At 34.6% G+C, this 14,490-nt stretch overlaps 1 protein-coding gene across 1 annotated transcript; it reads right to left on the bottom strand.

The window, feature by feature from the left end:
- Positions 1-22: 22 nt before the first annotated feature.
- Positions 23-13,695, bottom strand: LOC131950286 (28 kDa heat- and acid-stable phosphoprotein). Its single transcript, XM_059312368.1, has 6 exons — positions 13,574-13,695; positions 7,748-7,866; positions 5,534-5,665; positions 5,233-5,357; positions 1,225-1,376; positions 23-864 (listed from the first exon to the last, which is right to left on the bottom strand). The coding sequence occupies exons 1-6, from the start codon at positions 13,581-13,583 to the stop codon at positions 815-817; spliced, it is 588 nt and encodes a 195-aa protein (XP_059168351.1). The 5' UTR covers positions 13,584-13,695; the 3' UTR covers positions 23-814.
- Between the last annotated feature and the right edge of the window lie 795 nt (positions 13,696-14,490).

The following is a 14,490-nucleotide window of genomic DNA, read 5'->3' as shown; positions in this document are numbered from 1 at the left end:
AAATGACTTAAAAAAGAAAAAGTCAGTATCAACATTTAATTTATTAGCAAAGGTATCCATATTGCATGAAATGTAAGGAAAAATATGGGAAATAATGAACCATCCATATCTCTTTGCTAAAAAAAAAAGTAGCCCAATATGAGTGCATGTATTTGACATGATAAAGAGATGCAAACATGGGGCTGGTACAAAACAGTTTCAGTAAAAATACTTTCTGCTGGTTGCCAGCGCCATGTAGACCTTCATGGGAAACCAGAAATAAGCCACCTTTTCAAAAAAAAAAATTTTTTAAATTAAAATTACTTTTCAAAATTAAACACATCATATTTATTACTGTTGCGAGTATAAAAAAGTAATTCAAAGTAGTTCCATGTTAAATATTTTCTTAAAATTAGGAAGTTATTTCAAAACTTGATTTTTTTTACAGTACAGCAAGTAAATGTAAATTGTAACACATCTTAATCATCTTAGAGTTAATGAAACAAATATAACTATAGATGACAATTGACAAAAATATATTTTGAGGAGGCTTTACAGCAAGAATTAAATACTTGTTAAGGATACAAATAATTCATGTTTTTAACGCTACACTTTAAAAATAAAAATATTTTCCTTTTTTTTTTAAATCAATAAATGATTGTGAAAGTTAAGATGCTAAAAAAATTACTACTAATAAAAAAACTTGAAAGAAAAAGAGCACAAGATGGCACCAGTCCATGAAACAGTCCACGTAAGAGCCAGCACAGCTTGTATCCAAGCACATTGGAGTAAAACAGAGCAACCATCATGCACGCTGCTGTACACCCTGATATGGTCAAGATTTTCCTTTTGTCTTTGAAGCTAAAGCTAGAGCAGCTTCTTTAGCTGTGAAATAATTTTAAATATCAATTCTTCAATATTCAATTTATTTCAACTATATTTAGAAAATAAACATTTAAAAAATCAAGGTATCAACAAAGTGGATTGGATTGATGTTATGGTGGATACCTTAACTTTATTACAATGGACAATTGACTGTTACATAAATCTCAATCTTCTTGACTTTTAATTCTATATCAACAATTGATGAGCTTGGTTCTTTTTAAAATACCAGACATGCTTATATCCAATAGGCTACATCTTATGAGCAGGACAGACCCCTTATTAAAAGAGAAAGTAATAAAACAAAAAAAGCATTTTTTTCGTCTAGGTGATTTGTATTTAATTTAGAAAAAGCATACTTACATTTCTTCTCTTCCTCTTTCTTCTTAGCTGCTTCTTCTCGCTGTTTACGAATAATAGCTAATCGAGCTAAATCTGCTTGTGCTTCCTCTGTTTTCCCTGCCAAATGTAGTGCCTGGTACCTCCTTCGAGCCTCAATTTTTTCTAGTTCTTCTCTAAAAATAATTTTTAAAAAATAATACAACAGTCAACACATAAAACAGCAACTTGCTATTAAAGCCTATTTCATAAACCATAACCATTTAAGAGATGTAGCAGTCCACCAATGACAAAAGCTTAAATTGTTTACAGGGAGGAGGGCAGTAATTATTGCAAACGTATTTTATAGATACTAAACTAAGAGAAACAACCTGCAACAATTTTTGTTTTAATTATTTCAAAAATATGTTGTTTGCTTAATCCTTTGCACCCGCTTGTACCTCTTTATCCGTCAGTCTTAAATCTCCATGCCCTGAGATACCCATAAAGCAGTATTAGCAGGGGTACCACTTATTTTTTAAGTGAATCCTGAAAATCAATCCCAAAATATTACCAATCCTGAAACCAGTGAATGAAAATTTTAAAACCCTGAAACTTTATTTCGCACGGAATTTCAAAACAAAATGGACTTAATTTGAATTCTCTTAATTGGCTTGTGCATTTAATATGAAATTGTGTTGACTAATACAGTAGATCTATATGATTTGGTTTTAATTTTTCTAATAGGTATTGGTAGTCTGTTATTTTAAACAAGTATAAACATAGACAGTACATAAAACAAAACCAATTTTTTCATAATCTTAAGAATGTTTCATTCCAATGCTCTTGATCAATAAAATGTTTCTTTTCCTAAGTTTCCAATAATGACTTTTTTAAAAGCTGAATTACAATTCATTTCATTACCCACTTTCCGTATATATATATACATTTTCTTCAGGCATCCCTACCGTTTCTTCCCCTTTTACCTCTGAGCGAAATTGTAAAAAAGTAATTCATAAAAAAATAAAGAAAAACCAGTATCCGCTACCCCCAACCCCCGATACACACCCCCCACACCCTCGACCGGACAGTTTTAAATGCCGCTCTCCATAGTAAAATATCTAAAAGAAAAACCGGGTAGCCTATTTGTAAAGAGACGAGACCTAAAAGTCACCAGAATTGCCAGTGTAACAGGTACCAATGGCTAGTTGAATAAGCCCACTATGTGCACGACCCTTATATTGTCACTGTATTACATACACAGTTGACTTGCTGTAGCTATTCAGGGCTAACTTCCACATAAAAAATCTAAAACCCTATTTTTCCCCAATTTACCACCAATGTCTCCAACCTTGATATACTTGATGACTTAAAAGAAATATTGTGGAAGTTTGTAAGTTCATATCATGGAATTACAGAATTTTTTTTACAGAGAAATCATTTCAGGATTTAACTATGCTAATACTTCTGTCAGAGATATAGTCGCCCGCCTAAGCAATTAAAAAAATAGCTATTTTTACAAAAAGTAAAAAATATAGCGCTCCATACTACTGTGATAGTTTAAAACCGGTTTTTATCAAGAACTAGTATGCCCATCCCAGCACATTGCCACTTTCTCAGAAGAAACTCAGTCGGCTAGTCACAGCATGGCCTGGGGCAAATCGCACACTGTCAGGGCAAAATTGAAATTTTTTTCCCACAGAAACCTCCCCAAAGTTTTTGCATCAACTTCCCAAAGTTTCATGGCGATTGGATGAAAGGTGTAGTAATGTATAAAAGGCAAACAAACACACACACATTGCTATATATATATATTTAGAATAATGCTTATGAATATATGTTTAAAATAGAGTTAAAGTAGAATATCAATGAACTGATACATATATGACCAAAGTACAACCACCCATGTGGGTGGTTGATTGATTCATTGATGTAACTCGGGGGTCTCCAAACTACGGCCCGCGGGCCAGATGCAGCCCGCGAGGTCTTCTTATCCGGCCCTCGGAGATCTTTTTGTCCACAGAAAAAAACAATTGTTGGAGGTGGCTGAGAAAAAATTCAAAAGAAACTGAAAATGTTACATTTGGTGCAAATGCCATTCAAGCAAATGTGGCCAGTTGCCCAGCAAATGACCTCCTTAAGTTCAAAGAAGGGCGGGTGGGTTTAATCGGTATTTGCCCAAGGAAGACTTTCCTAATATTAAAACTTTTGCATCAAAGTACCTTTCAAATTTTAGAACAGGATACAAACTTTATCAAGAATGAAGTAGGCCTACGTGAAGAACAATTTAACAACAAACTTGGACCTCGAGTGTGCTGTCAGTACCTGGCAGTGATTCTTTCGGACTTTTTTCTCGGGTGGGGGCTCTTGAAATATATATACAGGGTTCGTACTGCTTTTTGAAAATGAAATTCCAGACTTTTTCCAGACTTTTTTTGAAAAATTCCAGACTTTAGACAGATAATGTGTTAGCGAATAATTTTTTTAAATGATGCACTATTTTTACTGTCATTATAATTACTTATACAAAATTGACATTTATTTTAGGCAATTGAGCTATATTCATAGTGAACTTTCTCCAGCCAAATTGACAAAAAAACATTTTTTCTAAGTTTGCCTACTCCACCCTACCTAAAATTTTAACAATTAAAACAGGGATGTGACCAGGCTCTCAAAAAAAATTAGGAAAATTTTTGGGTCAAAATATACTATATCAAGAATCGTGCGCGACACCTAATATTGGATATCCTTTTAGTACTTATACAAACTGAACAGATATAGATGTAAAATATTGTACTTTTAATATAAAAACCGCTTCTTCATTCTTCAGGGATGTGACCAGACCAGGGAAAAAAATTAGCAGTCTCAAACCGTTATTGTACTAATTAATTGTTTAATGAAGCTAATCTTTTAAATAAAAGAAGTTTATGTTACTCTAAAATAACATTGAAAGTCTTGTCTGATTGCAATTTCATGTTTACCTTGTAAACAACTTTGAATTTTTTTTTTACAATGTCACAAAAGTGGCAAAAAAGTTTTATTTTAGCATTTAACTAATTTGAACTGTACTAATCTAGTCTAGTTGTACTCTTGTTATCAATTTAAATTATGCCTTATATTCTTTTAAAGATGTACAATGGTACAAATGTTAATCGTCAACCGTAAAGAGCCTAGTTCAAATTAATTGTAATTTAAAAGCTTTAGGTTCATGTGATAGAAAATAAAATCGACCAGATTAGCTGAAAATAGAAAGGGTCTGATATGTATTTAATTGTCAGGTTCATTAAAAAAAAATATAAGAAACTACATAAATACCAACCACCCTTTAAGTGACTAGTTCAAAATTTGTCCAAAACTTAAAATGTGGATTCTTGTACTATACAATTGACCCGCGACGAAGAATACACCGCTATTTATAATTTAGTTGTTTTATTTTCTTTTATTTTTCAGTAGTTCGTAATTTGTGAATTTGACACTACCAAATCTGCGACTGAAAATATTTTGCTTTGAAACACTATCAGTAGCTGTTGAAGGATGATTATCCACACTCTCATTTTCCACATCCACCTCCAAAGTAGAAAAAGTTCCACTTCAGGTTATCGGAAATCGCTCAAAAGTTGATACGGATCTACTATTTTAATATAATACATATATATGAAATTTCATCAACCTAGCTATAACGGTACTCAAGTTATCGTGTTTACAGACACAGATACACACACACAGACGTACTGACAAGATTGCAAAACTATGTTTTCCGACTCTGGGAGCTGTAAAACGTCGAGATTACAAGACTTTCTTGTACTTTGAAGAAGAGAATTATATATACAGATTTAGTGAGCATGAAGAGTGCAGAAACACTTTTTTGCACGATAATGATGACAGAAATAAGGGAGTAATGACAGTTGCATCGTGTTGCATTAGTAGCAAATGAGTTTATGCATTTCAACGTGTAGCAAAAATTCTGTAATAGCTGTGATTGGTTTCTCTTGACACTAACCTGGATGATATTAATTCAAAATCTGGCAGCTAGTTGATATATAAAAATTGTACCTTTCCCTCCTAGAAAGATTAGTGCCACCAGATTCTCCCATTTCTGTGACTTTTTTTGAACTTTTACCACCAGCTCTATTTGGATTTTCAATATCGATTAAATGTGAAACACCTTTTGGCTTTTCCTAGATTATTAGAAACCAATAACAAATTAAAAAATATAGCATTATTTATAAAGTAAAACATTTTTCTAGCATAAATTTAATTCCATTGTGCAATAAAATTAAATTTCCACAGATAGCACAAATCAGTTTAATAAGTACAATTTTTGTTAACATGACAGTTTAAATTTGTAATTTACCTCTTCATCATCGCTCCCTGTTTCTGACTCTGAAGATTCTGAGGGAGGCATATCCCTGTTTTTTGCTGCGGCTTCAACTCCATCCTTTTCTTCTACCACTTCTTCTTCGTCACTTTCAATTCCTTGTTGTCGCTGTACAGATTAAATATATATGTATATACCGGAAATATTTGTACAAGAAACTTTTGTGTCGGGCTGGGAAAAATATTTTAGGACTAGCGTGCTCATCTCCATCCATTGCCGAGGTCTTAGAAAAAAGTTTAATATTTTAAGAAGGTTTCATCAATGTGTTACCAGATGTGTGACCTTGTATTCTAAAACTGAGCTATTTCAATGTTAACAATGCCTGCACTATAATTTTTGGATCATATTTGTTGGGGCATGAGTTTGCCCACACAACCACCCAGCATGCTGTATGAATGTATTGAGTGTACATTAATGACTCTCCATTAAGTGTTTAAAAGGAATGTAGACACCATTGCGCTTACCGGAAAACCCAGAGCGCTAAATAGCACCCTGGCGCTGGAAGTTGTGCCTGATTTGATTTATCTGACAATAGTAACTCATCATGTTAATAGCCTATCGCACTCTTTAAAATGAATGTATGCAGCAGAGAGATCACAGGGTAGCCCTCTGCGTCACCCCTGCGAAATTGAAATTTTCATTCCCCTGGAGTATTCTCATCAACTTCCCAAAGTTTCATGGCGATCAGATGAAAGTTGTAGTAATGCATAAAGGACAAAGAAACCCATGTACTTTATATATATATATATATATATATATATATAGAGAGAGAGAGAGAGAGAGAGAGAGAGAGAGAGAGAGAGAGAGAGAGAGAGAGAGAGAGAGAGAGAGAGAGAGAGAGAGGAGAGAGAGAGAGAGAGAGATTAATAATCAGTTTTTAGTTAATCAATTTAAATCTCTAATGATGGTAAGGCATCTTTATCAGTAATCCTAACTCAACAGGGTGATATTTGATGCTCAAAGCTCATCTGTGAGCAACATGGCACATATGTTCGTTTTAAATAGTGATACCACTATGAATAAGATAGGTTATTATAATCATTCACTAAATCAAATCAGGCGCATCCACACCAGCGGTCTAGTGACCTGAAGCAGATATTAAGGCAGAACTGAAATTTGAACCATATCAGAAACTTTAACTGGAACAAGAATTTTAACTTGAATTTTTAATCAGAACCGGAATTGAACTTCAATCAGAAAAAAAAATTGACCCTAATTATTAACCAAAACCTTAATCGGAAATTTGACAGGAGTAGTACTGGAAACTTTAAACAACCGGAACCTTAACTTCAAACTAAATCGGATCATGAAGTTTAACCTGAACTGGAACATGAATCTAAAGCTGAACCATAACTGTAATCTGAACCCTAACCCTAATCATATGGTCAAATGTTATAACTCCCAATTAATCATCGGCAAGTTTAGAGTTTTGATCTTGGGCTGGTAATCCTGAGCACACCCAGCTCTAATGGGTACCTGATTCACATAAAGGGAGACTAATGTGGCAGGGCATAGTGCTGATCACACTATACCCAGGACACTGTAACAGCTGACCAATATTTTAACTGCCCATGTGCCTAAGGCATAAACTGGAAAAGATGATGATTAACCCAGATGCTAACCATAACCAAAGCCTAAATCGTAACGCTAACCCTAATCCAACAGCTATTTTTTTATTTTGCATTTGCATTACTACTATATTAATCGTATTAGCTTTTTGGAATTCAAACAAACACTTTTACTTTTAATGTTGGACAAATAAATTAGGCTGTGTATTTTGTGTCTCTGTTATCAATGACTTTTTATCCTGTGTATCCTTTTCAGCATTTGATTTTAAATTCAAATTTTTTTCTCTACAAATACAATCAATAATGTGATGACTTTTTAAAAATTTTATAAACTTTTTGAGCTTACTTTTATCTGACTTTTTTTTATACTTTCCTCTTCATTTTTGTCAAATATTACCAAATAAATTAGCCAGTAAATTTTTGTCTCGATAGGCAATGATATCATTATCTTTTCCAGTGTTCGTTGTTTTTAACTGAACACATAACTGGCTGTAAGTTTGTGTTCTGTGTTTCATTGGCCAATGTTGATCTAACTCTAGTATAATATACTATAATACATTCACCAACCATTTGATTACTTGCATTGCACATTGATTGGGAATGTTTTAATCAAAATGCATACCCTCCAAGCTTTTTCTTTTTCTGCTTTCTGGGCTTGTTCTCTCAATTCATCTTCATCAGTAAAATGCCTCCGTTGGCCCTTGTGACTCTTCTTACCACCTCTGCCGCCCGCTCCTCCCCCTAGAATATAATATTATCAAAACATTTATGGATTTAGATTATAACTTATCTGGATCTAGATTAATAAATATTGAATGTAATTAAAATTTTACAGCATAATGGTTTATAAAAACCATGTGGCTAGTCAGACCTGGGTCTGACCCAGCATTAACTTAGGTCTATGGTTACACATTACCGGTATTATTATTCAGTTATCTATAATATTTAATACAAATATATCACACAATACTTCTATTAAATCCTTAATTAATAACAACGAGGCAACTTTTTCTCACATTACTAGCCTCGGCCGATTTTACGCACCAAAAACGATACATTACCGAGAAAATATAGATCCAAAGTAAAGTTTTGCACGTGGTTATACAAACGCTGCGGCCATCCCCCTGTTTATCGCTTCGTATAATAATTGTTTGGATGTTTTATACAAAACTACTGATATCTGCTGAATGCATGTCCATTTTTAAATAGAGTAAAGTTAAATCAAACTGCTCTTTAGTAAAAATATTTTTAAAATTTATACAGCTGGCTGTCTAGCATGTGTGATATGTGCACTTATAACAAATGACCTCAAGTAGCAAAGTAGGTCTGTTTTCAATTTGCTTGAAGAAGGGGGAGACGGGGGGGGGGGGGGGGGGAAGAGAGAGAAGTGAAGACACCCACGATCTTGTGGTCGCGTATTCATTCTATGACGTGTACCATAGGCCTGCTGAACTCACAGTGACCCCTCGGCCGTGGTGGGATTTTTCACCCACGGGATAGTAAACGTAAGCGAGCAAACACGCGAGTGACGATGTTTGGAGATTTTATTATTTTTTTTAAATCACACGTCATGTTTTCAATATGAAAAAAAAAATGAAATGTAAAAAAAATACTCGGAGCTCCACGTCTATGAACTTCTGCTTCCACACTGTTGACTCAATATAATTTCGTCATTTTGCCTCCCAGCCGGCCTACAGGGCGTCGTGAACTTGTGTACACAGGTTATAAAATCCTGCCATGGTAATTGTGTAAACATAGGTTATTTTACTCACCGGAAAAAAAAACAACTTGTTTTAATAATAAACCTTAGTCTGGCTCATTGCTGAGATGGCGGGAACTTCAGCTGCCACACTCTTGACTCAATATAATGTGAATTGAGTGTAAAATGTATTTGTATTTATAGACTATCATAACTATTAGCCTACTATCATATTATTTTAAGCATATTTAAAATTAGAATTTGAAATAAAAATATTTATTATGGTCATTTGATTTATTTCATAAAATGGTATGAATAACATATAGAGTAGAATTTGTAATGTAATTTAATAAATAACTAGGGCCTAGATCTAGTTTTATTATCAACCAGTTTTTTTTTTTATTTTCCGGTGAGGATATAGCCTATGTTGACACAATTACCATGGCAGGATTTAAAAACTCGTGTACACAAGTTCACGTCTTCCTGTTATGCCGGCCGAGGGGCAAGAACGTGGTTTTGGCTTTCATTTTCCATTCTAGGATAATTTTAAAATTCTCTCTTTTCTCTGCCACTGAGTAAGCTAGATACTTAAATGTGGTATCAAATGTTCTCTTAAGGGGTAAGGAACAACCTAGTAATGGTGTATTTGAAATAACAGAATATTTAATTTTCAAAATCCATAATTAAAACTACTAGATCTAGAATGAAGTTCCACAACCGATCACACATAGCGAACTCCCGACTTTCATCGGGCACTATTTTGTAACACAGAAACAAACCCAAAGTACTATATTATTCCTCTGCCATTCTACTCTTAATATGTATCAATCATTTTATATTCCTACGCATAGAATTTGAGATATTCATGTTTTAGTGACGTGCTACTTGCGATATTTTTTTCCCCCTTTTTTTTTTCCTGCGGCCACCTGAACCGGCTAGCGTAACGCTCGTATTTTATACGTTTTAATCCAATTTTAATAACTAAAATAAATATTTTACACTTTTAAACGTGTTGTTGGTTGTATTATTAATTAATAGATTGCAAAACCAAATAAAAAACATGTTAATTAAATTAATTAACGACACATTAAAAGTTGACCCAGTGATGACTCAAGGGACGAAACTATTATAATCATAACAAAGGGACGTAACAATCACTAGCAAGACATACCGCAACATTTGCTTAGATATACTTGTATGTAGAGACACAAACTACATTTAGAAGAAGTAGATGATTGAAATAATTTAAAACAGAAAAAAATAGAAATTATACAGATACTAGGCTTAGCTTGATATATAGAGCATATAGAACTAGGCTAGTCTAGCTCAAGTCGTTGGTTATGCAGCGATGTGAAACCACCCTAATCGACACCCAAGCTGCGGCCACCCCATTCACCTCTCAGGTTGCTTTATTAGCCTTATCTATCGTATGTACAGTGTCCCGCACATATTGTAGAAGCTATTTATAGTTAACCTAGTTATAAAAAGCTTTGATTGGTTGGTTTTATTCATCTCATCCGGGACCTAGTGTTTTTCATAGGGGGAACTAGAATCGCCTACGACATCATACCTCGAAACTTTAAAATTTAAAAAACTCGACTACCAGAAGGAGAAAAACAAAAGAATTTTACCAGGATTAGGCTTTTGATGAGAATTACAGAATGATTTTTTTATTAAAAATGTATCAATAATAGCTAGAACACTTGTAAACTAAGCTAATTTAGCATATTTTAACTTTCTGTGGAACTTTATATTTCTGTGTTTTATGACTATTTGTTTACAATCAGCATGCTATGCTTTTAAAATTGGTAAGTATACCAAGTTACAAAATCTGCAATCTAACTAATAATTCACATAGTTTCAGTTTAAAAATAATAAAAACGATCATTAACAAAGAAAGCGTAAACATTCTATTTTAAGGTGTGACATAAAAAAACAGTCATAAATCTAGCCAAATGATTGGATTCTTGCGCGGTACACATTTTCCGGCGCCTCGTTTTCACCAAACAAGATTATAATAAAATGGCATTATTGGGGGGGGGGGGGTGATCGTTTTCCCAAGAACACATCTCATAAACCCAATAAATGATTAGCAGTTAATTGTAATGTGTGTTAAATTATTAGTTTAAAGTTTTTTTAAGGAACATAGGCTGGTTTTTAAGGAAAGCGATATTTCAGAGTTATTTGATTTAAAAGACAAGAATACATAGTAGGTTTAATTATGGATTTTTAAAAATAAAATATTCTGTTATTTCAAATACACTATTAAGTTCCTTACCCCTTAAGAGAACATTTGACACCACATCAGTTGACGAGAAAAGAGAGAATTTTAAAATTAGTCTAGAATGGAAAATGAATGACAAAACCCACGTTCTCGATCCCTGCCGGCATGACATGACGTCGTGAACTGGTGTGCACAAGTTTTTTAAGGGGTGTGTCAACTTAGGTTATTTACTCACCGGAAAATAACAAAAAAAAAACAACTGATTGATAATAAAACTAGATCTAGATCTAGTTATTTATTAAATTGGTAAAGGAAAATGTACATTACAAATTCTACTCTACATGTTATTCATACCATTTTATGAAATAATGAACACTTGCATAACTCAAATTACCATAAAAAATATTTTTATTTCAAATTCTAATTTTATTAATAAATATGCTTAAAATAATATGATTGTTATGATAGTCTATAAATACAAGAAATAGGCCTACATTTTACACTCAATTCACATTATATTGACTCAACAGTGTGGCAGCTGAGGTTCATACATGGTATTAGTGTCTTTTTTTTTTTACATTACATTTTTTTTCATCTTGAAAACATGACATAATGATGTTTTTTTAAAAATAAAATCTACAAACATCGTCACTCGTCACTCGCGTGATTGCTTGCTTACGTTTACTATCCTGTGGATGAAAAATCCCACCACGGTCGCGGGTCACCGTGAGTTCAGCAGGCCTATAGTACACGTCATAGAATGAACACGCGTACACGAGATGGTCGGTGTCTTGACTTCTCTCTCTCTCTTCCCCCCCCCCCCCTTCTTCAAGCAAATTGAAAAACAGACCTACTTCCCTACTTCTGGTCATTTTTAAAAAAAGTTTGGTCATTTTTTTTAAAGTTCACATATCAGTCAGGCATGCTAGACAGCCAGCTGTATAAAAAATATTTTTTTTAACTAGATCTACGTCTAGCTTAAAAAAAAAATTAATAAATGAACGCTTAAAATGCCCGTAAACAGAGGCGGAGCGAGGGGCGGGACGGGGACATATGTCCCCGGGCGCCGACCTTAGGGGGGGCGCCAAATTGAAAGTTTGAGGCGGGGGGGGGGGGGGGGTGCAAATGAAGTTTGAGGGGGGAGGGGTGCAAATCGAAAGTTTGTCCCCGGGCGCCAGGAAGGGTCGCTACGCCTCTGCCCGTAAACAGATTATTTAGTGCCAAAAAAAAAAAGGCAGCTGAACGAGCATTTTTTTAAAATATGCAGCAATGAAAAAGGCTAACGGCCGATCAATTAAGTCTAAAAATCGCCCGTAATTAGGCCTAGCTCTGAAAAAGGCCACTGAACGAGCATCACTAATTATATAAACGAATAGGCCACGCAAAAGCGTTGACATGGTTAACCACCGGTCACGAATTAAATGCAGCTACTGTCGGCCCACAGTGAAGAAAAAAAATCAATATACTAATAAAATTACTAATACAATAATAATTTCCACAATTTTACTTTTTCTGCATACGCTACAGTTGAATTATAATTAAAAAACTAGCCTTAACAGTTCATTCCGCAAAAAACAAAAACTAGTTGTTTCTGTGAGGTAACTAGCGTAACTATGACGTCACGATAGTAAACAAAGCGGACAGAAATGTTTGCATGGGTACCTCATATGGAAATTCGATATAAAAAAGGCGAATCAACATAACTGTAATTACTCATTATAAATATCTCAATTATATATTTCTGCATCTGTACCAGGGGGTTTTGACCATGTACTGGGCCGTTTAAGGCGGCAGTTCAGTTTTTCCCATGAATACTTGACAAGAATAGCGTGTATTAATTAAAACCACATATCTGGCGATTTTTTCGGTTATTTTCAGGCATAGCGTCCAATTATTTAGCATATCGCATTAAAATAATAATGAGAATTTGCGATATTAGCAGTTTTTTCATTTGTCGTGTATAGGACCCATAAAATAAACGTAAAAACCGTCAGAAAATGACGCCGAAATTTGACCGATGCTAGCCGGAATAAGATACGCATGCGATACTCATGCACAATGGAGAGAAACTACGCCTTGCCTTCGCGGCGATGTTTTCGATGGTACTGCGCATGCGTGTGTTTACAACCGCAGAACCCTAACACTTAACACTAACAACAACCCTATCCCTAATCCTATCCCTAACCCTAATCCAACCCCTAACCCTAGCCATAGGTCACTGCGCATGCGCAGAGCTATCTTTTGCTGAAGGCGTTGGGGGGGGGCGTAGACTTTCTTCGGGGGGGGGGGGCAGACACTGTTAAAATTATATATTTTCTATATAAATTATATAAATTTCATTTCGTTCGAAGAGATGCCTGGAAGAAACTCTGCATCAGCCTTGTTTTAAATTATCGATAATTGGTCGGTGCGTATGTCAACAAAGATTTTGTAGCCGCGGTATGATTGACATCAATAACTAAAAGTACTTCAATTTTTTTTCCACGAATGAAATTATATTTCTATAATTAAATATGTGTATCTACCTCTTGGCATTCTAGTTAGTGCTCTTTGGATATTTAGACCCAGTCAGTGAAGAGAAAGTGTTAACGTGCTGTGATGATGAACAGTTTCCGTATCGTAATGCAAAGTAGCTAATAATCGGATTTCAACGATACTTGTCAGTGACGATTTTATAAAAGCGTGTACTGAGAGGTCTAATATTTAAGCAGAGATCATTTTTATTCAGTCGAAGGGGATCAACCATTTAAGACGTCAATTAAAATTTTGAATTTTAAAAACTCCCGGTTTATTCTATAGGCCCTATTAATTTTTATTATTTTTTACAAGCTTTTATTAAACTTCCTTTCACTGTCTGTCGTGCTTCGTCTGACCGTCTGACGTCAAATTTGACTTAATTGGATGCCTCATTATTTTATACTAACACAGAGGCCCCCGGATCCTTAAAACTAACATAGGCGCCATAATGCTCACAGGATAACCCAGAACGTCAGCACCCTGAAACAATGATGCAGATTGCGCCATTCGCTAAAGTGACACAAATCAACAGGATTTTTACAAGCTTTTATTTAACTCACTTCCTCTGTCTGTCGTCAGTCTGTCGTCAGTCTGACTAGATCGAAACGCCGGAGCGAAAATTCGGACACTTCTACTTGACCGATACGATTCACAGTTGGCACGTGGGTCAAGACATGAAGACAATGCAATCTGAAACTAAATTTGACTTAATTGGATGCCTAATTAATTTTTTTATGAATTAATTAAAATTTGGACTGAATTAGTAGGCATGTCTATCCAACCACACCACATGAGTCATCACGTTCAATAGCTGCGCCATCAGGTTCAATAGCTGCGCCATCACGTTCAATAGACGCGCAATGGTTTTTAGTCATGTAACACTATCTATCTATCTATCTATATACTACTAAAACTCAAGTTTGTT

The sequence above is a fragment of the Physella acuta genome, unplaced genomic scaffold (assembly GCF_028476545.2).
Source record: "Physella acuta isolate Inbredline_101_S28 unplaced genomic scaffold, ASM2847654v3 ptg000750l, whole genome shotgun sequence".
NCBI lineage: Eukaryota > Metazoa > Mollusca > Gastropoda > Physidae > Physella > Physella acuta.
Note: the sequence above shows the minus strand (reverse complement) of the source record. Positions and strands in the feature narration are given on the sequence as shown.

Coding starts and splice junctions, on each gene's coding strand:
- LOC131950286 (XM_059312368.1), bottom strand. Junction 5,666..7,747: donor AAAAAGAAAAAGCTTGGAGG/GTATGCATTTTG, acceptor TAATCTGTACAG/CGACAACAAGGAATTGAAAG. Junction 865..1,224: donor GAAAGAGGAAGAGAAGAAAT/GTAAGTATGCTT, acceptor ATTATTTCACAG/CTAAAGAAGCTGCTCTAGCT.